General features: G+C 47.1%; 2 protein-coding genes across 7 annotated transcripts in view; one reads left to right on the top strand and one right to left on the bottom strand.

Annotated features, from left to right (window-relative positions):
- The window catches only part of angptl2 (angiopoietin like 2), a 47,359-nt gene extending 30,869 nt beyond the window's left edge, over nt 1–16,490 (top strand). For all 3 annotated transcript variants that reach the window (XM_033049392.1, XM_033049394.1, XM_033049393.1), the window contains exons 3-5: nt 10,319–10,512; nt 12,609–12,879; nt 16,008–16,490. In XM_033049392.1, the coding sequence (XP_032905283.1) occupies nt 10,319–10,512; nt 12,609–12,879; nt 16,008–16,207 (665 nt within the window). In that variant the 3' untranslated portion in view covers nt 16,208–16,490. The remainder of the gene's footprint in view (nt 1–10,318; nt 10,513–12,608; nt 12,880–16,007) is intronic.
- The window catches only part of ralgps1 (Ral GEF with PH domain and SH3 binding motif 1), a 729,016-nt gene that overhangs the window by 357,051 nt on the left and 347,505 nt on the right, over nt 1–24,460 (bottom strand). The window lies entirely within an intron of this gene.

The raw sequence follows: 24,460 nt of genomic DNA, 5'->3' as shown, positions 1-24,460 counted from the left end.
CAGTTTTGGGGACAGAGCCTTCTCCAGGGCAGATCCCAGGCTCTGGAACTCCCTCCCCCAACTGATCCGCAATTCCGTGTCCCTCACCATCTTCCAGTCCCGCCTCAAGACCCATCTCTTTACCTCTGCCTATCCTTAGCCCCACGTCCCCCTCCCTTTTCATCTGTGCTTGAATTGCCTCATATTGTTTTGAACTGAATTTCTGTCTTTAATTTGTGTACTAGTCATGTCTCTACTATTTATTTCATTCCGCTTACATGTTTTTCCTCTACTTGCTAAATTTTTGTACGGTGTCCTTGAGACTCTTGAAAGGCGCCCATAAATAAAATTTATTATTATTATTATTAAACCTACCAAGACATGGCCGTCCACCTAAACTGACAGGCCGGGCAAGGAGAGCATTGATCAGAGAAGCAGCCTCCAGAGTTACCAGCCATGGTAACTCTGGAGGAGCTGCAGAGATCCACAACTCAGGTGGGAGAATCTGTCCACAGGACAACTATTAGTCGTGCACTCCACAAATCGGGCCTTTATGGAAGAGTGGCAAGAAGAAAGCCATTGTTGAAAAAAAGCCATAAGAAGTCCTGTTTGCAGTTTGCCACAAGCCATGTGGGGGACACAGCAAACATGTGGAGGAAGGTGCTCTGGTCAGATGAGACCAAAATTGAAGTTTTTGGCCTAAATGCAAAACGCTATGTGTGGCGGAAAACTAACACTGCACATTACCCTGAACACACCATCCCCACTGTGAAACATGGTGGTGCCAGCATCATGCTGTGGGGATGCTTTTCTTCAGCAGGGACAGGGAAGCTGGTCAGAGTTGATGGGAAGATGGATGGAGCCAAATACAGGGCAATCTTGGAAGAAAACCTGTTAGAGTCTGCAAAAGACTTGAGACTGGGGCGGAGGTTCACCTTCCAGCAGGACAACGACCCTAAACATACAGCCAGAGCTACAATGGAATGGTTTAGATCAAAGCATATTCATGTGTTAGAATGGCCCAGTCAAAGTCCAGACCTAAATCCAATTGAGAATCTCTGGCAAGACTTGACAATTGCTGTTCACAGACGCTCTCCATCCAATCTGACTGAGCTTGAGCTATTTTGCAAAGAAGAATGGGCAAAAATTTCAGTCTCTAGATGTGCAAAGCTGGTAGAGGCATACCCCCAAAAGACTTGCAGCTGTAATTGCAGCTAAAGGTGGTTCTACAAAGTATTCTCAGGGCGGCTGAATACTTTTGCACGCCACACTTTTCAGTTTTTTATTTGTAAAAAAATGTGAAAACCATGTATCATTTTCCTTCCACTTCACAATTATGCACCACTTTGTGTTGGTCTATCACATAAAATCCCAATAAAACACATTTACGTTTGTGGTTGTAACGTGACAAAATGTGGAAAAGTTCAAGGGGTATGAAAACTTTTGCAAGCCATATATTTAGTTCAGTTTCGTATAGAGATACAGTTTCAATCTCTTTCAGTCATCTTGCAGGTAGAATAAATTGAATTAATTTATCCATAGCCAAATGTAAAATGTTTGCTTGATTGAAAGATACAACTTGGAAACAGGCCAATCCTCACCAACCATCGATCACCCATTCACACTAGTTGTAAGTTATCCCACTTTCTGATCCATTCGCTTCACATTAAGGACCTTTTACAGAGGCCAATTAACCTACAAACCTGCGCGTCTTTGGGATGTGGGAGGAAACTGGAGAACTGGGAGAAAACCCATGTGATCACAGGGAGAACATAGAAACTCCACACAAACAAGGCCCGAGGTCAGGATCGAACCCAGGTCCCTGGCGCTGTAAGGCAGTAACTCTTACCAGCTTCACAACTAGAGTTCAAAGCTAACCCAGGTAGTGGTGCACTCCACTAAGCATTTAGAAAATCCTTGCAGGTACTTTGCTCGCACCAAAAATAGGATTCCACCTTAATAGGTCACCATCATAAGTAGTCTGACTTTGGTAGCGCTTAAAGGACCCACTGTCCTTTATAATCCCAGTAACACTACACTTGCTAATAATGTGGTTAGTGATCACCTTCAACTTGGTGATAGCATGCTGACCTTTGAATCAGTAGACACAGGCACTCTCTAACACAAAGGGCTGAAACAAATTTAGCACTTTACCGCAGAATAGTTCAGTTTAGTTTAGTTTAGTTTATTCTCACATGTACTGAGGTACAGCGAAAAGCTTTTGTTGTGTACTAACCAGTCAGCGGAAAGACAATACATGATTACAATCGAGCCGTCCACAGTGAAGAGATACAGGATAAGAGGAATAACATTTAGTGCAAGATAAGTCCAATTAAAGATAATCCGAGAGTCTCCAATGAGGTAGATAGTAGTGTGGGAAGGAACTGCAGATGCTGGTTTACATCGAAGATAGACACAAAATGCCGGAGTAGCTCAGCGGGACATGCAGCATCTCTGTACAGAAGGAATGGGTGATGCTTTGAGTCAAGACCCTTCTACAGACTGAGAGTCAGTGGAGAGGGAAACAAGGGGTATGAAAAGCTACAGAACAAATCAGAGCGGGTAGATAGTTGCTGAGAACCATTCTCTGGTTGGTGGTAGGATGGTTCAGTTGCCTGATGACAGCCGGGAAGAAACTGTCACTGAATCTGGAGGTGTGCGTTTTCACACTTCTATACTTCTTGCCTGATAGGAGAGGGGAGGGGAGAAGAGGGAGTGTGCAGGGTGAGACAGGTCCTTGATTATGCTGCTGGCCTTGCCGAGACAGCGTGAGGTGTAAATGGAGTCAACGGAGGGAAGGGTTGGTTAGTGTGATGGACTAGGCTGCCCCCATCACAATGCCACGTCACATAAGATGGGGCACAGGGTGGCATTGTGCTCAATGAGGGCACCACAAACGAAAAAGATGGAACACAAAAACAAAATAATGCCAACACCAGTAATCAATAGTAGTCAGAATGTGCTTGCTCTCCTCGATAGGTCAGGCAACATTGGTGGAGAGAGACTCACTTAGAGTTGTTGTGTCAGGTTCATTGGTTGTTCCTCTGAACTTCTCAAAGATTAAAAACCTTCTCATTTATATTTAGGTTTCTTATTGTCACGTGAGCCGAGGTACAGTGAAACGCTTTGCCTTGCATGATACCCAATCAGATCAGATAATACTATACAGCATGGAAACAGGCCCTTCAGCCCATCGAATCTATACCGACCATCGATCACCAATATACTAGTTCCATGTTATCCCATTTTTACATCTTCCACACTAGGGGCAGTTTACCAAAGCCAATTCACCTCCAAACCCGCACGTCTTTGGGATGTGGGAGGAAACTGGAGCACCAGGAGAAAACCCACAAGGTCACAGAGATAAGGTGCAAACTCCGTACAGACAGCACCCGTAGTCAAGTTCGAGCCCGGGCCTCTGGCGCTGTGAGGCAGCAACTCTACTGCTGTGCCGCCGTGCTGCCCAGTTCTCAGCATTGTAGTGCATCAGTCCCAGAGACAGAGTCCAATGTCCACAATGGGGTAGAGGTGAATCGGACAGTACACCATATAAACTAAAGAGGCTATTAAGAAACCAGCAATCCATTAGGAAGCATGATAGATTAAAAAGCTTCATTCCTCAAGGATTATAGGCTGTGGAATATGGGAGTCATGCACAGATGACAAGGGCACAAAGCTCCTGTTATGAGTCACACATCCATCAGATACTTGAACAGAGTTATGACATTTGAAGGAGCATTAACACCGACTCTCTAAAGCTGATAAGCTCAGCTTCACTTGCATGCTATTGTTTAACCAGCAACTGTTTGGCTGTCAAGACACCGAGCACTGCCAACACACACAACAGGATCACTGACTGAGATTATCCAATAAAAATGTTTTATGGACTTTATTGTAATTTACTTAAAGAAAACCATGTCCACAATAATTTTGGAGACCAATTTCTGTAAATTATAAAAATTGCTTCAAATGCAAAACATTTAAACCACAACCTCCCAGGGTGAGTGTACCATCGACAAACAGACTCACTAGTGGCAACATCCAACTAGTATATACACCAGAGGAAGAGGCTGTTCAGCCCATCAAGTCCATACTAGCTCCAAATTGTGCACTTTGCGCCGAAGCTTTGCAACCTATTCTCTCTCACACACCCAGCAACTGCGGTGCAGCTGCTGCCTTACAGCCCGGGTTCGATCCTGACTAGGGGTACGGAGTTTGTACGTTCTCCCCGCGACTTGCGTGGGTTTTCCCCGGGTACTCAGGTTTCCTCACACACTCCAAAGACGTGCAGGCTTGTCGGTTAATTGGTTACTGTAAATTGTAAGATTGACCCTAGTGTGTAGGCTAGTGCTAGTGTACGGGGATCGCTGGTCGGCATGGATTAGGTTGCCAGAAAGGTCTGCCACCACGCTGTATTTCTAAAGTCTAAAGTCAAAATTAACCAACCAGCATATCTTTAGTTTAGAGATATAGAATGGAAACAGGCCCTCTGTCCCACTGAGTCCATGCCGACCATCGATCTCCTGTTCACACTAGTTCAATGTTATCCAACTTTCTCATCCACTCCCTACACACTAGGGGCAATTTACAGAGGCTGATTAACCTATCTTTGGGATGTGGGAGGAAACTGCAGCACCCAGTGGACACCCACGCGGTCAGATCGAGAACGTGCAAACTCCACCCAGACAGCACCCGAGGTCAGGATAAAATCTGAGTAATCGGCGCTGTGAGACAGCAGCTCTACCTGCTGCGCCACTTAATCTCTCTTTGCGATGTGGGAAGAAAGTGCAAACACGACACAGACGGCACCTTCTCATGAAATACCGGGAAGGGGTGATCGATGCTGGCCTGGACACAGCACTAACTGTAAATCAATGGTGAAACATTCATTGCCTGATTCCACACTTCCAGTTCCAAGCATCATGATGACAGATTCCTTTTCATTCATTTACAAGGCGTTTATGTCAATACCATACACAATTCCACTGACACAGCCCCTTACTCTTACAGATGAGCGGAGACCAGTGTTCAGATTATCAAGTCCTGTATTTTATGGGAATGAATGGAATGATGGAATGCACCTTGGGTGGTTAGTGGATAAATGAACAACTGTATCCAGGATCATCAGTTTCTCACCTTGGCACTGACATGCTGTCTACCACAATAAAGGAAGTGGTATTTTTTTTAAATTACAACATTACAATTATGTCAACAATTTGCAGTATCAGATACTAAAGGTGAGAGGGGCAAGTGTTTTTATACAGAGGGTGGTGAGGGCCTAGAACATGCTGTTGGGGGTGGTGGTGGAGGCAGATAGTGGTGTTTAAGCGACATGGATAGGCAGGCAATGGAGGGGTATGGGTCATGTGCAAGCAGAGAAGAGTTGGTCTTGGCATCATGTTCGACACAGACATTGCGGGCCAAACGGTCTGTTCCTGTGCTGTTCCATGTTCTATTAAGGTGCAGTGATGTAGTTAGTAGCACCAGAGGCCTGCTGCTGTCTGTGTGGAGTTTGCACGTTGTCCCTGACCATGGGGGATTTCTTCAGGTGCTCCAGTTTTCTCTACATCCCAAAGACGTGCAGGATGGTAGGTTATCTGGTCACCGTAAGTTGCCCTGAGTGCGTCGGTGAGTGGGAGAATATTGGGGAGAGCTGATGAGAATACAAAATCAGATTTGTGCAAATGGATGGTTGATGGTTGGCAGACTAGGTGGGCTGAAGGGCCTGTTTCTGTGCTGTCTAATGCTTTCTTGTTCATTTGGGTTTACAGAACTCCTTTATGTTTAGTCAAGAGTGTTTTAATGTCATACTGTATGTACCAGATAGAACTATGACATTCTTACTTGCTGCAGCTCAACACAATATGTCAACATAGTACACTGTAAACAATATCATAAATGCAGCATCTCTGGAGAGAAGGAATGGGTGACATTTCGGGTGGAGAACCTTCATCTACCTTCCATTTAAACCAGCATCTGCAGTTCTTTCGTGTGTGTGTGTGTGTGTGTGTGTGTGTGTGTGTGTGTGTGTGTGTGTGTGTGTGTGTGTGTGTGTGTGTGTGTGTGTGTGTGTGTGTGTGTGTGTGTGTGTGTGTGTGTATACATACATACGCATGCACACATACGTACACAAAAAACAAATACAGAATAATTGCGCAATAATAACAGTAACAGTCTATGTAGTTCAGAACTTATTAGAGTTTGTAGTGTTCAATAACCTAATGGTTGTCAGGAAGAAGCTGCTCCTCAACCTGGACGTTACAGTTTTCAGGCTCCTGTGCCTTCTTCCCGATGACAGTGGTGAAGTGAGTGTGTCCAGGGTGGTTGGGATTTTCCATTGTGGTGGAACAGTTGGCTTCCTAACGGCTACCAACAATTTGGAATCCTTGTGTGGCCCACAGGGAATATGCCTGTCGTTGTAACTCAAGAGTGTTGTGAAAATGGTGGAACTTCTCAAATACTTCATAGATTAGTCAATACCTTGTACTTATCTGCAATAAACTCCATTGACCAATTCCTCAGCCCCCCACTTGCCCAACTGAGCAAGATCCCCGCTTTGTCATCCATGATACCACTCTCAAGAACACACAATTTAAATTCTTGTGGATGACATTTGGGTGGAAGGGCAGTGAGATTTGTGATCCTGCAAAAGGTGATGAGGAACACAAAGAGTCGCCACCTTTCTGGTGCCGACAAAGTTTCCAAAGTTCTTCGTACAGTCTTATCTCCTCGCGGCGGGGAGCCAGGCCTGTCACCGCACGTGGCCACGAGCGGCCCACCGGGTTCCTCTTCATTCTTGGTGGCTCCCCCCCACGCAGGGTCCCGCTTTGATCTCAGTGGCCCCCGCGCCCCCACCCCCCATCCGGCCCACCATGATCTGGTTGTGTCAACATCCTGATTATTAATTTGATTTGTTTGTACTCATCTTCCTAAATTTAATTTTTGATTAAATGAAATGTAGATTCCCTCTCAGCGGCCTCACCAGCCCATGACCTGCTCGGCCTGTTCAGGAATAACCAGGCCAACCAGTCGACCCACTTCAAGCCATCAACGGGGCATGATGCCGTTCCCCACAGTCAGAACTGCTGCCCGCTCTCGATTGATTTACCAGTGTTGTATTTCACAGTTTTTTAACTGGCAGCAGACTACTTTCCCTTCCAAACAGAAGTTACCCACGGGAAAAAGTAAGCAATTTACCTTTTCAATGACAGCCACTGTTTTGAAACGGTCTTTCAGAAACTGGAAACAATTTCACATTGACCCTGGGGGCTAATGAAATCTGACCATGTGGCACATCCTCCCTCATCATCCAGCCCTAAGCTGCAACTATCTGTCCTAGTGCCAATGTGGTCCCGCTGGGATTGGAGACAACACACACTGCTTCCATGTGCGGAGAGGGAGAGGGAGTTGGAGACGGAGAGGGGGAGAGGGAGAGAGAGAGAGAGAGAGAGAGAGAGAGAGAGATAGGGAGGGAGGGAGAGAGAGAGAGAGAGAGGGAGGGAGGGAGGGAGAGTGAGTGAGAGAAAGTGGGAGAGGAAGTCAGTGAGAAAGAAGAGAGATAGAGAGAGAGTGAATGTGAGTTGGAGAGGGAGAGAGATAAGGGCAGAAGAGAGAACTTGAGAGTGAGAGAGTGAGAGTGAGAGTGAGAGTGAGAGTGAGAGGGAGAGTGAGAGTGAGAGAGAGAGGGGGAGAGAGAGGGAGAGAGATAGAGGGAGTGGGAGAGGGAGAGTGGGAGAGAGAGAGAGAGAGAGGGAGAGAGAGGGGGAGAGAGAGAGGGAGAGAGAGGGAGGGAAGGAGAGAGAGAGGGAGAGGGAGAGGGAGAGTGAGAGTGAGAGTGAGAGGGAGAGGGAGAGGGAGAGGGAAAGATGGAGAGGAGAGGGAGAGGGAAATAAAGTAAGTGAGAGAAAGACAGAAAGCAAGAGAGAAAAAAGTCAGAGAGTTGGAGAGATATGGAAATTGTGAGAGAGATGAAGGGGAGACAGAAAGGAAGTGGGAGGGAGAGACTATCTGTCTAGTGGCGGAGCAGAGGAGAGGGAGGGAGAGAGTTTAGTTTAATTTTGTTTCGGGAAATACAGCGCGGAAACAGGCCCTTCAGCCCACCGAGTGCACGCCGACCAGCGGTCCCCGCACAATAACACTGTCCTACACCCACTAGGGACAATTTTACATTCATCCCAAGCCATTTAACCTACAAACCTGTACGTTTTTGGAGTGTGAGAGGAAACCGAAGATCTCGGAGAAAACCCATGGGGTCACGGGGAGAACGTACAAACTCCATACAGACAGCACCCGTAGTCGGTATCGAACCCGGGTCTCTGCATTCTCTACAAGGCAGCAACTCTACCGCTGCGCCACTGTGAAAGACGGATGTAATCCCTTGTTCTATCCAACTGTATTCACGATGCTTTAACTGGACTCTGACGCTAGATGCTTAGCATCGCGGATGCAATTTTGTCAGGATTCAGAGACTCAGGAATTCAACATGAATGGAGCATCAAAGCATTTGTGTGTGTTGAGGGGCTTGAAGGTTACAGAGTAAAGTTGCTGCATCTGTACAGACACTTTCCCATCTGCAAGGCTGCGGGCTGGAGCAAGTGACCGGCAACACATTGCTTTGGTATTGGCACTGCTTCAGCCTGAATCACAGGAGTCCTGGCCATACAACCACACTCCATTAGTGCTGCTAAATTTGGATCTCTTGACGTGCAGACTCTTTTCAGCAAAAGCTGGATGTGAGAGCTCGCTGCCAAGAGAGAGCTCCAGTCTGTGACACGGCGGCAAGTACACAGGCGTGCGGTTGAGTTGCTGCCTCACAGCGCCAGGGACACGGGTTCGATCCTGACCAGGGCTGCTGCCCGTGTGGAGTTTGTACGTTCTCCCCGTGTCCTCGTGGGTTTTCTCGGGGTCCTCTGGTTTACTCCCACACTCCAAAGACGTGCAGGATTGTAGGTTAATTATCTTCTGCAAATTGTACCTAGTGTGTTGGATAGTGCTGGTGTACGGGGTGATCGCTGGCAGGCGTGAACTCGGTGGGCCGAAGGGCCTGTCTCCTCGCAGTATCGTTAAAGTCCTAAAGTCTAAAGTCGAATGTAAAGTTCACAGGTACAGTCCCCTGAATCCCGGTTAGCCCCTCCCCCAGTACACGGAGACCGCAGTGGGGGGGTGGGGGGGGGGCACTGGCCTGTTTCAGCAGCAGAGTAAGAGTAACATCATCTGGAGTGAAAGCCCTGACCCACTGGGTCACACTGGGTCACAGCAGGCTCAGACTGTTGGGACGCAATATCAATGGCTAGGCTTGCAACCTGTGCGCTGTCAAATGAACAAAGAAATATCACCCTGGGAACATACCCTGAACTTGGAAATATGGGAATTAGGTTGTGTGGCTGTGGCCCAGTCAAGGTGAGAGAGCAGGAGAGATAAAGTGGGAGAGAGAGAGAGAGAGAGAAATGGAGAGAACGGGAGAAATAAAATTAAAGGGGAGAGAGAGAAAGAAATTGGGGAGAGAGAAGGAAAGAGATAGAAATATAGAGAGAGAGAGATGGAAGAGAGAGAGGGATGGAGAGAGAGATGGATGGAGAGAGAGAGAGGGGGGGTGGAGTGAGAGAGATGGATGGAGAGAGAGATATGGACATGGGGAAAGAGAGAGATGGAAGAGAGAGAGAGAGGGGGAGGGGGGGATGGAGAGAGAGATGGATGGAGAGAGAGAGAGAGAGGGATGGAGAGAGAGAGATGGATGGAGAGAGAGAGAGAGAGAGGGGGTGGAGAGAGAGAGATGGATGGAGAGAGAGAGAGAGGGGATGGAGAGAGAGAGATGGATGGAGAGAGAGAGATGGATATGGGGAAAGAGAGAGATGGAAGAGAGAGAGAGAGAGGGAGGGGGGGATGGAGAGAGAGATGGACGGAGAGAGAGAGAGAGATGGATATCGGGGGAGGACAGAGAGAAAGAGAGAGAGAGAGAGAGAGAGAGAGAAATGGAGAGAGGGATGGAAATGGAGAGAGAGATAGATGGTGAGAGAGGGGGATAGAAATGGAGAATGAGAAAAGGAAAGAGAGATATAGAAATGGAGAGAGCGGGAGAGAGTGTGAGGGAGAGAGAGGGAATCTAAGTTGACAAAGAAGCCCTTGTGCCATGCTTTTCCAGTGACTGCACTCAATGAAGCTTGATGCTGCCAAGGTTGCAGGAGTGGGTGTGGGCCAGTGGATCAGGTCAGCACACGTGTAGCCCTCAGCCCCAATCTGTGCAGCACTTGGTGCTCTCTGGCCCGTGGCAGACCCCCATCTCCAGTATCTCTGCAGAGTGTTAACCTGCCCTTGTGCTCTTCCCACCCATGTTCTGCAGGGCCGTGGAAGGACTGCATGGAAGCGGCAGAGGATGGCAGTGAGACCAGTGGAATCTACCTGCTGACACCGGAAAACACCAACCGCCTGATGCAGGTGTGGTGTGACCAGACCCACGACCCCGGTGGTTGGACCGTCATTCAGAGGCGCCTGGACGGTTCGGTCAACTTCTTCCGCAACTGGGAGACCTACAAGGTTAGCGGGCGCCCGCTTCCCCAGCGCTGTGCTTGTGTGGAAATATCATGGACAATTTGGCCTCCACATTCCACAGCCCTTCATCCCAACTTGTGTGGGTGGAGATGGTGAAAATCCACACGGATTCCAGGGTTTACCGTCTCCAGCAAAAACGTCACCCATTCCTTCTCTCCAGAGATGCTGCCGATCCCGCTGAGTTACTCCAGCATTTAGTGTCTATCTTTGTTATTACAAATGGGCCAACTTGGGAGGCACATGACCTGAGGCAGATGTTCCCCATCTCAGGGCAGATAGAGTCATAGAGTGATACAGTGTGGAAACAGGCCCTTCGACCCAACTTGCCCACACCGATCAACATGTCCCATCTACACTAGTCCCACCTGCCTGCGTTTGGCCCATATCCTCCAAACCTGTCTATCCATGTACCTGTCCAAGTGTTTCTTAAACATGGCAATCATCTCTGCTTCAACCACCTCCTCCGGCAGCTCGTTTCATACACCCATCACCCTTTGAGTGAAAAGGTTACCACTCAGATTCCTATTCCATCTTTCTCCCTTCACATTTCCTACGCAAAATGTGTCGGAAGAAACTACAGGTGCTGGTTTAAACTGAAGATAGACACAAAAGTTAACTCAGCGGGACAGGCAGCATTCCTGGAAAGAAGGAATGGGTGACGTTTCGGGTGGTTGGGACTTCATGAGAAGGGCTCCAGTGGCTCACCACCAACTTCGCACGAGGGGCAGTGAGGAATGGGCACCAAACGCTGACTTTGCAGGTGATATCAAGGCCCCCCCAAAAATGCAGCCGCCTTTCCCTGAGCTTTCCCGTTGCACCATGCCTTCTCATCCCCCAATTCTAAACCAATTCAACGTACCATTTACCACCCCAAAGACCACATGGCTGCTGAGCCAAACTCATCCACCTTGGGCAGTCATGGTGGCGCAGCGGTAGAGTTGCTGCCTTACAGCAAATGCAGCGCCGGAGACCCGGGTTCCACCCCGATTACGGGAGTTTGTGCGTTCTCCCCGTGCCCTGCGTGGGTTTTCTCCGAGATCTTCTGTATCCTCCCACGTACAGGTTTGTGGGTTAATTGGCTTGGTAAATGTAAAAATTGTGGGTGGGTGTAGGATAGTGTTAGTATGCGGGGTTCCCTGGCCGGCGCGGACCCGGTGGGCCGAAGGGCCTGTTCTCCGCTCTGTATCTCCAAAACAAAAACAAATCAAAAGTGTTGGATGCAAAGACATTCACCACTTTCACAAATGTCAATCTGAGTGACACAATCGAGTCCCACAGCCTCAGAATGAGAGGACATAACTTTGGAAAGATGAGGAGGAATTTCTTTAGTCAGAGGGTGGTGAATCTGTGGAATTCATTGCCACAGGTGGCTGTGGAGACATGTCAATGGGTATTATTAAGGCCGAGATTGACAGATTCTTGATTAGTTCGGGTGTCAGGTGTAATGGGGTGAAGGCAGGTGAATGGGGTTGAGGGAGAGATAGATCACCCGTGACTCAACGGTGGAGTAGATGGCCTTATTCCACTCCTGGAACTTATGTACAATTAGAGAGTGTAGGGAGAACGCTCGGCAAACGAGCGGGGAGGGAAAGGGTTAACGTGCAATAACTTTGCCACTTTTCTAAATCTAAATCGAAATTTTATTAGTGATTTAGGTTATGACATCGGATGGAAGCTGCATACCAGATCTCGTTGCACTTATGTGCAATGACAATAAAAGATATTATTATTATTATTATTATTATTATTCAAGGAACAGAGAGCAGACACACAAACAAAATGAAATTAAACCCCCGTCATAATCCCGCAGATGATATGAAGTTGTAAAAGTTGCTCGGTGTGACGTACGGCTCGAATGAATGAACAACCATCATTGAAAACATAACGGCGATAAACTGGAGGCAGTCGGGCTGGTAGTGACTCATTCTTCTACTGGAATTTACAAGGCTTGTCTTCTGTTAGTCTTTTGATTTTGTTTCAGTGTTCCCCACGGGCATATCATGTGTCAGCTTCGAGCAGCAAGTTTGACTTGAGCTATTTGGGTCTGATGTTTTCGTGTTCTCCGCCCCTTTTTATCTCAGCAAGGGTTCGGCAACATTGATGGCGAGTACTGGCTGGGTCTGGAGAACATCTACTGGCTGACCAACCAGGCCAACTACAAGCTGCTCATCACCATGGAGGACTGGCAGGGCCGCAAGGTGTTTGCCGAGTATGCCAGCTTCCGGCTGGAGCCCGAGACCGACAACTACAAGCTCCGGGTGGGCCGCTACCACGGCAACGCTGGCGACTCGTTCACCTGGCACAACGGGAAGCAGTTTACCACGCTGGACCGAGACCGTGACACCTACACAGGTGAGGGCAACATCCCGCCCAGCACATTGGCCTTTGTCAGTCAGAGTATAGAATAGAAACGCTGCAGTTGTAGAAGATGTTGGTCAGGCCGCATTTCAGATTCAAACTTTGGAGTATTGTGTTCAGTTCTGGGCACCATGGTATGGGAAAGATGTTGTCAAGCTTGAAAGAGTTCAGGAAGGATTTAAGAGGATGTTGCCTGGACTAGAGGGTGTGAGCCATTGGGAGAGGTTGAGTAGGCTGGGTCTCTATTCCTTGGAGCGCAGCATGATGAGGGGTGATCTTATGGAGGTGTAAAAAATCATGAGAGGAATAGACTGGGTAGATGCACAGAGCCTCTTGCCCAGAGTAGGGTAATCGAGGACCAGAGGACATAGGTTGGGGAGAAGATTTAATAGGAATCTGAGGGGTAAAGGGTGGTGGGTGTTTGGAGCAAGCTGCCAGAGGAGGTAGTTGAGGCTGGGATTATCCCAACATTTAAGAAACAGTTAGACAGGTACATGTATAGGACAGGTTTGGAGGGATATGAACCAAGCTCAGGCAGGTGGGACTACTAGTGTAGCTGGGACATGTTGGCTGGTGTGGGCAGGTTGGGCCAAAGGGCCTGTTTCCGCAATGTATCACTCTATGCCTCTATGACACTGCGGGCTACTTAGTTGACGATACGATACGAAACGATATGGGGAGAAGGCAGGCACGGGTTATTGATTGGGGATGGTCAGCCATGATCACAATGAATGGAGGTGCTGGCTCAAAGGGCCGAATGGCCTCCTCCTGCACCTATTTTCTATGTTTCTATGCTACGATACGATATGATAGAACTTTATTCATCCCAGGAGGGAAATTGATCTGCCAACAGTCATAAAAAACACAAAATACACAAAACACATGAAACGGAATTAAAGTGACGAGGGGAAAGGCTTGGGGGATGTGCAAAGATTGGGGAGAGGGGGGGGGGGGTCACTCAGTCCACCCCACGACAGAAGGGGGAGAAGTTGTACAGTTTAATAGCCACACCGAAGAAGGATCTCCTGTGGCGTTCTGTCCTGCATCTTGGTGGAACCAGTCTGTTTAGAGATACAGTGCGGAAACAGGCCCTTCGGCCCACCGCGTCCGCGCTGACCAGTGATCCCCGCACACTAGCATCATCCGACACAGTTTACAATTTTACTCAGCCAGAAATCCACATGCCACAGATCTGACCAGATATCCTATGAAGCTGTGTGATCTGAAGCTTCCAGCCAGGTTTATGACAATGCTGCCTATCTTTATGTCATCAGAAGGTTTCTATCGCAGAATAGCCCTAAAGCCCAACAAAACTTAACAAGACCATTCGTTGAAAGCATTATCTCACGCACGTGTTTTTTTCTGTACAGATACATCAAGGTAATGAAGTACAGTTTTTGTGAGATATAATTTTTTGTTTTCCAGAACAGAAATATTTTTAATGCCAAACGCAATTAATTACTTCCTGTGATTATCTATCACACTGAAACTCAGGACTGTGAGAGGGTTTGAAAGGGTAGCTATCATGAGGGGTACACTTGCCCGATGGGTGTTCAGGGAACGGAATTCTGGTACTGATGTGGAGAGGACGTTTCCACCAGTGGGAGAGTCTAGGACTAGAGGTCGTAGCCTCGGAATTAAAGGATGTTCTTTTAGGAAGGAGAAGAGGAGGAATTTCTTTAGTCAGAGGGTGGTGAATGTGTGGAATTCATCGCCACGGACAGCAGTGGAGGCTTCTTCTTCTTCTTTCGTGTGGCGTGCACAGCCTAAAGTTGTTGGACAACTTGTTCTATTTGATCTTCCGTTTGTGCACGTCGAGTTGATTGCATTAGTCATAACAAGGCGGACCAAGTGAAGGTTGCAATCTTCCACCCCCGCAGTGGAGGCCAAGTCAATGGATAGTTTTAGAAACATAGAAACATAGAAATTAGGTGCAGGAGTAGGCCATTCTGCCCTTCGAGCCTGCACCGCCATTCAATATGATCATGGCTGATCATCCAACTCAGTATCCCGTACCTGCCTTCTCTCCATACCCTCTGATCCCCTTAGCCACAAGGGCCACATCTAACTCCCTCTTAAATATAGCCAATGAACTGGCCTCGACTACCCTCTGTGGCAGAGAGTTCCAGAGATTCACCACTCTCTGTGTGGATATTAAGGTGGATATTGACAGATTATTGATTAGTATAGGTGTCAGGGGCTATGGGGAGAAGACAGGAGAATGGGGTTGAGAGGGAGAGATAGATCAGCCATGATTGAATGGCAGAGTAGACTTGATGGACCGAATGGCCTAATTCTGCTCCCATAATTTATGAACAATTGAACTTATGAACACTGAGATAAAGTGGACGGTGGGCTTGGGCAGATCCGGTTGAGAAATGTGATGATCCTTAAGCCTGGTTGAGGGGCTTCACAGAAACCTAGCTGAAGCTGGATTGTATCAGTGACCTGTTACATATAACATGAACTTAAGTGAGCCCATGCCTGGATCCTGCCTAGCGACTGCAGCACAGGTTCTGGGAGGGGGTAATGTACATAGATGGTAAAAATGGAACTGCTCACAGCTCTTGTACCACATGGAGTACGGAGCAGTAGGCAGGAATTACTTTATTGTGGGTATTCACTGAGCAAGCAGCAACTCTACGTCACCGTGGTAATGTAAGTAAGTAAGTACGTTTATTGGCCAAGTATTCACATACAAGGAATTTGCCTTGGTGCTCCGCCCACAAGTAACAACATGACATACAGTGACAGTTACGAATGACTCAGAAAACACTAAACATTAATAATAATAAAACATTAATGATAAAACACCATTGATCAAGCATGTGAACCAACAAAATACCAGATCAAAGGGAGGCTACAGATTTTTGGCTGTTGAGTAGAGCAACTACTCGTGGATAAAAACTGTTTTTGTGTCCGGCTGTGGAAGCTTTGACCGTCCGGAGTCGCCTTCCAGAGGGAAGTGATTCAAAGAGATTTGTGGCCAGGGTGAGAGGAGTCAGAGATGATCTTGCCTGCTCGCTTCCTGGCGAAGAATGCTTCAGGGGTCGGATGGCCAGATTCCTGCTGCTTGTTTTTTGCAGGAGCTCATTTGTGACGCCCGGTCTTTGTTTCCGCAGGGAACTGTGCCCACTACCAGAAGGGCGGCTGGTGGTACAACGCCTGCGCCCATTCGAATCTCAATGGCGTGTGGTACCGTGGCGGACACTATCGGAGCAAGTACCAGGATGGCGTGTACTGGGCAGAGTTCAGGGGTGGCGCCTACTCGCTCAAGTCCGTCATTATGATGATCAGACCTAACCCCAATACTTTCCACTGAGACAACAAACCCAGGGTCCTGAAACAATGGGAAGCAGAACTGAAAGGTGCCCTGTATATGAAATCAGCCGTACAACAAGTTATATACCAAGCTGTGCTTATTCTTCAAGATGAAAAGAATACTGTTTATGTATTTATTTCCTACAAACATAAAAAAATTATGTCATGTAAGCAAACTTTTTTTTTTCCTTGCGTAACAGCAATTGCAGGTAAAAATGCTGAATGCAGATATGTGCTTAGAAATCTTCTTTAACAAAAAAAATGGTACTAAAAATTTAAAAATGGATTTGTGTTTGGGAGTTTTTGTTTCCTTTTTGCTAAAAGGCCTGTTCCACTTACGCGATTTTTTTCAGCGACTCACAGTCACAGTAGGTGGCCGAAGATGTTCAACGTTGAAAATCCAGCGGCGACCAGAAAAAGGTACGACTCTTTGGGCGACTGCTCACCACCATACAGGCATCACGTGTCGACCATGTCGACCATGTCGACACGTGATGCCTGTATGGTGGTGAGCAGTCGCCCAAAGAGTCGTACCTTTTTCTGGTCGCCGCTGGATTTTCGACATGTTCAACATTTCCGGCGACCTGCTGCGACGACAAGTCGCTGAAAACTAATCGCATAAGTGGAACAGGCCCTTGAGGCCGGCCGGAGTTTTAGTATTTGTTCGGGGCAGCATTTGGCAAATAAGCGGTGGGCAGTGCGAGGAATGGAAGTGGTGAAAAGATTTTTTTGCCAAAGTGGCAGGAGGGCACCTGTTACAACATGGAAGCCATTCACCAGGAACGCCAGCTCGCACTGACCAACGGCGCTCTCTGCCTAAGCAAACCCTCGGCCGTGTAGAACGGCAGGGTCAACGTTGTTCTTGTAGGTTCTGACGCAGGGAAGGAGCTCTGATGGACGTGTGGGTCGGTGAAGACCTGTAGCCGTTAACTCTGACAATTTCCACAGCAGCTAAGGTGTCTCCTCAGACTGTAGAACGAGAGTGCGCTCGTACATTTATCTGCCAACGACGACAAAACGCTCAACTGACGACGCAAAGCGCTGGAGTAACTCAGCGGGTCAGGCAGCATCTCTGGTGAGCATGGATAGACGACTTGAGTTAAGTATAGTTTATTGTCACGAGGTACAGTTAAAAAGCCTTTGTTGCGTGCTAACCTGTCAGCGGAAGGACAATACATGATTACAATCGAGTGTACAGATATATGATAAAGGGAATAACGTGAATAATGTTTAATGCAAGATAAAGTCCAGTAAAGTCCAATTAATGATAGTCCAAGGGTTCTCCAATGAGGTAGATAGTACCTCAGGACTGCTCTCTAGTTGATGGTAGATAGTTACGAGTTGGGACCATACTTCCTGACCCGAAACGTCACCTATTCATGTCCTACAGAGATACTGCCTAACCGGCTGACCCACTCCAGCACTTTGTGTCTTTTTTTGTAAACCATACTCTTAAAAAAATGCTCATGACTGCCAAAACCAATTCATCCCCAATTCTGCTTGACAGTGAGTCCAATCTAGGCCTCTAACAGCCACTCAGACTCTCAGTGCTATGAATAAAGAAATTACTTTTTAAAGTTGAAAAATGAGTCACACGCGCTCATCTTTACAACTCCTGCCACGTGGCTTTCCACGTCCGAAACATATATTGGCAATTCGTTTTTAAAGAGGTAAATAATTCCCGATGACACGAGGTGCTGGAGTAACTCAGCCGGTTATGATGCTCTGAGTTACTACAGGACTTGGTGTCTTCTTTTGTAAACCAGCATCTGCAGTTCCTTGCTTCCAAATAATCCCCGATATGTAAATCTTGGAAGATATGCACCACTAACATGAAAGGTGACAATCTTCTTTAGAGATACAGCACGGAATCAGGCCCTTCGGCCCAACGAGTCCGTGTCGACCAGCGATCACCCCAAACACAAACGAAACACACAGTGGCCATGAGATTTCAACCGGGATATCAGTGACAAACAAGGAGCCAGCCAGGTGCGCCTAAGTCACTTAATAGATTCAGTTTAGATTAGAGATACAGCATGGAAACAGGCCCTTCGGCCCACCAAGTCCACACCAGCCATCCATCACCCGTTCACACTAGTTCAATGTTATCCCACTTTCACATCCACTCCCCACGCACTAGCGGGGCAATTTACAAGAGGGCCAATTAACCTACAAACCCGCACGTCTTTGGGATGTGGGAGGAAACCGGAGCACCCGGAGGAAACCCACGTGGTCACAGGGAGAACGTGCAAACTCCACACAGACAGCATCCAAGGTCAGGATCGAACCCGGATTTCTGGTGCTGTGGGACAGCGGCTGTGCCAGCTGTGCGACCTTAAAACTTGCTAATAATAAACTTACTGAAAGTAAAACCTATATTTTTAAATGGTGCAATCTGTCCCTCGAAAAGAGTGGGAAAGGGGAATTTCGCACAAACTCATGATAAAGGAGTATTCCACCCAAAAAAAATCTCTCTGGCCTTTTCCCATTTTCCTGAGAGATCGGAAATATTGTTGATATTGCAGCTAAAAAAAACACCATTGAGAAGAAGGGGAGTGTTTTTTATGTGTTTGTGAATGTTTGTTTACTATTTCTGTGCTTTCCAATTCATGCCTACATATGTCGATGAATCTTATACAGGTAATAATCTTACTAACGCTAGGGATGTTTTAGATTGGGCAGAGCAGGGAAAAGGAGTAGTGCACACCATTGTTATTTATACAGCATCTTCTGGTACGTTACAACATGTCTCGTGCGTTCTGTATTGTACATCTGTGTGTGTTGCTAGCTTTGTTAAATACAGTTTGTGATTCCATCTTTGAGCCTTCACTGTCCAGCTTCACGGCACAAGTGTCATTTGTAACAGTGTTTTTGACAGTTCCAGTATAACCATTAACAGCTGCAATAAACCTTCTTAAACTACAAATGTTGCTATTATTTACATTTACACCCACATATTCTGCAGAACTTCAACGTTACTTTGCCCGATGCCTGGTTGGGTCTATCTAGGTCAACATCAAACATGGACACAAAATGCTGGAGTAACTCAGCGGGTGAGGCAGCATCAATGGAGAGAAGGAATTGGCGATGTTTCGGGTCGAGACCCTTCTTCAGACTGAAGAAGGGTCTCGACCGGAAACGTCGCCAATTCCTTCTCTCCCTAGACGCTGCCTCACCCGCTGAGTTTCTCCAGCATTTTGTGTCTACCTTCGATTTTACCAGCATCTGCAGTTCACAACTCAACATCAACATCAACCATGCATCAACCATCACCTCCGACACTGGAGGTGGTAACATTGGTCAGACCAGGATTTCTTACCTATCTCTACTTTTTTACCCCCAAAATAAACTTTATTCAGAATAATATATATGTATCAATCAAACACTCTTCTTACATTCACAGTGTCTCTACATTCAATAGTGTCATTCTCAGGAGTCTTTGCATCTATTTACCCCCTGACACTCCTGGGGTTATAGTTTTTATTTAGTTTTAGTTTTAGAGATACAGCGTGGAAATGCCACCGCGGGGCCCCCCAGGGATGATATCCCTTCCCTTGTTTGAGGGGGGTCCACAACGGACTCTGCCCCTCAATGTCCAGCAGTGGAAGGACCCGAGACTGTGGTCCTCCCCCACAGAGCCTTGGCGTTGGCTGCACCGAGCTTCAGTGCGTCCCTCAGCACGTACTCCTGCAGTCTGGAGCGGGCCAGTCGGCAACATTCCCCGATGGACATCTCGCTCTGCTGGGAGGCCAACAGATTTTGAGCAGGCCAAAGAGAGTCATTCACCGAGTTGATGACCTTCCAGCAGCACTTGATGTCCGTCTCCTAATGTGTCTCCGGTCAGAGAGTCCTCTGTTACGGAGCTGTTCAGGATGCCCATCCCTGATGGCGATGACACCAAGTTGCCAGCTGGACCAGCTCAATGTGCAACTGATGGCCAACTATAATATTAATTCAGCAGTCACAATCAGGCCACAATGGGAGGGATGGAATATTTCCTTTCCTAATATTAGTGAACTAAAGGGCTTTTTCAACAACCCAGTAGTTTCCTGGTCACCACTATGGATAGGAGTGTTTTACTCCCAATTTAATGAATCCATCAGCTCCCATAATGGGATTTGAAGACACAAGGAGCAGTATGGGATTTGAACTTGTGCTGCTTGATTTATCATGTATTCCATAATGGCCCTGCACAACTAGGTTATCACGCAGAAGTAGTTTGGTGTGTTTTGTATACAAGTGGTATTGGCATGCGGTTACAGAAAGCAGCAACCAATGTAAACAGCTTTTGCACAGGAGAAATGTAAGCAGATGAATGTAAGCACGCACCACAGTAGCAATCCAATGTGTCAGCACCGTCCTACCATGAGAGGCTACAGAGTCTGGGTCTGTACTCCTTGGAGTTTCAAAGAATGAAGAATGACCTGATTCAAAGATACAAGATCCTAAGAGGGCTTAACAGGGTCGATACTGAGATGTTTTCACCAGGCAGAGAGAGAAACACAAACAAGGGGACATGGCTGCAAAATAAAGGTAGATAGACACAAACTGCTGGAGTAACTCAGTGGGTCAGGCAGCAGCTCTGGACAAAAAGGCTGGGTGACCTTTTGCGTCAGGACCATTCTTCAGATGGGTAGTCTGAAGAAGGGCTCCCATCCGAAAAATCATTCAGTCTGAAGAAGGGTCCTGAACAGCACCCTCATGCTGCCTGTCCCGCTGAGTTACTCCAGCATTTCGTGTCTGTGTTCGGTTTGAACCAGCATCCGCAGTTCCTTCCGACACACTCACCTCTACCCCATTGTGGACATTGGACTTTGTCTCTGGAACTGATGCGCAACAATGCTGAGAACTATATTCTGCACTCTGGATCTTCCCTGTTTGCTCTACCTGTTGTACTTGAGTTGGACGTGACTGTGTTGAATAGTATTATCTGATCTGTGTGGACAGCACGCAGGTCACAGCTCGGTACACGTGACATGAACAAGCCAAAACCTAAACACTGGTGAAGCTGGAATGCCTCAAACATTCTTCAAATCCAGGCATCACCATTTGTAGTTAATCTTGCAGAGATCTATCCCTTACAGCTGCAGAAACCACACATATGCGACAGACGCACAGTGGGTGGTAGATTTTTAACCCTCGTCTGCAACCACCAATCCGATCCATTGCAATAAAGCTCTGATTATCCGAAACATTCAGGACATTGATGGTACTGGACTGACAGCCTTTGGGGACTAACGCATGCTATTCCTGTCAATACTCCCCAACACACTTGGAAATTCACTTCATTCTTAGAAACCGCACATGGAAACCTGCAAGTTTGAAGGGGGCGTGGGAAATGGGGCCTGGCAAAATTAAAGCCAGCACATGAATCAGGACCATGCAAATCTAAAGGGGGTTCTCACAGTGCTGGAGTAACTCAGCAGGTCAGGCAGCATCCCCGGAGAACATGGATGGGCGACGTTTCAGGTCAGGACCCTTCTTCAGACTGATTGTACTGACTGATAGACACAAAATACTGGAGTAACTCAGCGGGTCAGACAGCATCTCTGGAGAAAAGGAATACGAGGCGTTTTGGGTTGGGACTGGTCTGAAGAAGGGTCTCGACCCAAAATGCCATCTATTCCTTTTCTCCAGAGATGCTGCCTGACCCTCTGAGTTACTCCAGCTTTCTGTGTCTATCCTGGTGAGTGATAGGTGGATACAGGTGAGGGGGGTGTGGATGGCAGATGGGTGGACAAAGGCCAGAGAAGAGAAGACAAAAAAGTGTGAGATAAGGATAGAAGAGGTCTGAATTGTGAAACCGGAGCAAGAATATAGGTGGGAGTGGGGGGGAACGAGAACAAAGTCATGTCAAACTTTCTTGCCTGTCTACAAGAGTCTGTATAGGTCTGTAAACATCCACCAATTTGTGCCTCGCTAAATGCCTACCAAACATCATAACGGTATCTGACTGCACCAGCGCTGCTGGCAGGCAGCATGTTCCAGATCTCTGTGTTAAAAGAACCTCCCGTTAAATCTCCTTTAAAAATCCTTCATCTCACTTTAAACCTGCGGCCTCGTGTTTGTGATATCCTGGCCATGAGAAAAAAATTTGGACTATACCTTATCAATGTCTCTTTGGATTTTATATTACTCTCCCAGTCACCCTCTCAGCTTCCTTCACTCCAAGGTTAAGAAGAATGTCTGGTCTCTTCAGATGACTAAAGTCCTCCAAACAAGGCAGGATGCTGTGTAGGAAGGAACTGCAGATGCTGGTTTAAACCAAATATAGTCACAAAAAGCTGGAGTAACTCAGCGGGACAGACAGCATCTCTGGAGAGAAGAAATAGGTGATGTTTTGGGTTGAGTCCCTTCATCTGAGTCAGGGGAAAGGGAAAGGAGAGATATAGACGGTGATGTAGAGACATACAGAACAAATGAATGAAAGATATGCAAGAAAGTTACAATGTTAAAGGAAACAGGACTTAGCTGTGGGCAAGGTGAGAGCGAGAACACACAATGAGATGATTTTGAAGCTGGTACGACTTGGGTAGGGGAGGGATGGAGAGAGAGGGAATGCATGGGGTTACTCGTAGTTAGAGAAATCAATATCCATACCACTGGGCTGCAAGCTGCCCGAGCAAAACATGAGATTTGCATTTGACCTCCCTGGTGAATCTCCTCTGCTCTCTCTCCACTGCAATTATATTCTTCCTGTAATGTGGTGACCACAACAGCTCACAATACTCCAATGGCAGTCCAACCAGTGCTTTGTAAAGTTACTACATAGGATCCCTACTTATATATTCCATGCTCCGATCTATGGAATCAAACATGCTAAATGCCTTCTTCACCAACGCCACTTTCAGGGAACAATGGGCTTGAACTCCTAGGTCCTACTGATGAACAGTATCAGTTCATAGGTTCATAAGCTCATAAAGGGGCCTGTCCCACTGTACGAGCTAATTCAAGAGCTCTCCCGAGTTTCCCCTGATTCGAACTCGGAGAATTACAGTAATAGCCATTCATCGGTACTCGGGGCTCTCGTGGACATTTTTCACAGTGCTGAAAAAACTTCACGAGTTATCACTTTTCCCGAGTACCTGCCGTTAGCGTTACGAGCCGTTATGGGAAATCCACAAGCTCCGGTGTAGCCGCTACATACATTATAAGTACTTACCACGAGTTTGATTTTTTTTTAAACTCGGGAGAGCTCTTGAATTACCTCGTACAGTGGGACAGGCCCTTAAGTGATAGGAGCAGAATTAGGCCATTCCGCCCATCAAGTCTACTCTGCCATTCAATCGTGGCTGATCTATCTCTTCCTCCTTACCCCATTCCCTTGCCTTCTCCCTGTAATTCCTGACACCCATACTAATCAAGAATCTATCTATCTGTGCCTTAAAAATATCCATTGACTTGGCCTCCTACTGGTATCAGTCCTACCACTTAGTGAATTGAGACTTTACTTTAGAGATACAGTGCAGAAACAGGCCCTTCGGTCCACTAAGTCCAGGCCGACCAGCAATCATCCCGTACAGTCTCCCCAAAGTGCATCACCTTGTACTTGTGATTAAATTGCACTCTCATGGAGCAGTTGTCTGCAATGCTTATGGCATCATCAGTCTCATCATCTGAAGGTCGTGAGCATGCGGCACGGTGGCGCAGCAGTACAGTTGCTGCCTTACAGCACTTGCAGCGCCGGAGACCCGGGTTCGATCCCCACTACGGGTGCTGTCTGTGCGAAGTTTGTACATTCTCCCCGTGACCTGCTTGGGTTTTTCCTGGGTGCTCTGGTTTCTGCTCACACTCCAAAGACGGTACAGGTTTGTAGGTTAATTGGCTTGGTATAAATGTAAATTGTCCTTAGTGTGTGTGTAGCATTAGTATGCAGGGATAGCTGGTCGGTGCGGACTCGGTGGGCCGAAGGGCCTGGCTCCGCGCTGTATCTCTAAACTAAACTATACTAAACCACGGCAACACTCGCCGGCAGCCCAGGACCTCAGCAGAGAAGGCTGTCAATGTGTAGGACAAACTGCAAGTCTTGCTCTGGATTCATGATTACATTCTTGGACTGGTGTTCAGACATGTGGAGACAGGAGTTCATATTCCACCAAGGGAATTGAAATTCAAGCAATCAAATGACATTTAGAGCTTAAAGCCAACATCAGTCTTAGCAACAATGAAACCTAGACTGTTAAAAGCATATCTGGTTAGCTAATATCACTATTGATTTAGGTTGAGGTTTAGTATTGTTACATGTATTGAGGTA

This window comes from Amblyraja radiata, chromosome 32, assembly GCF_010909765.2.
Source record: "Amblyraja radiata isolate CabotCenter1 chromosome 32, sAmbRad1.1.pri, whole genome shotgun sequence".
Taxonomy (NCBI): Eukaryota; Metazoa; Chordata; class Chondrichthyes; order Rajiformes; family Rajidae; genus Amblyraja; species Amblyraja radiata.
This window is presented reverse-complemented; position numbering and strand designations above follow the sequence as displayed.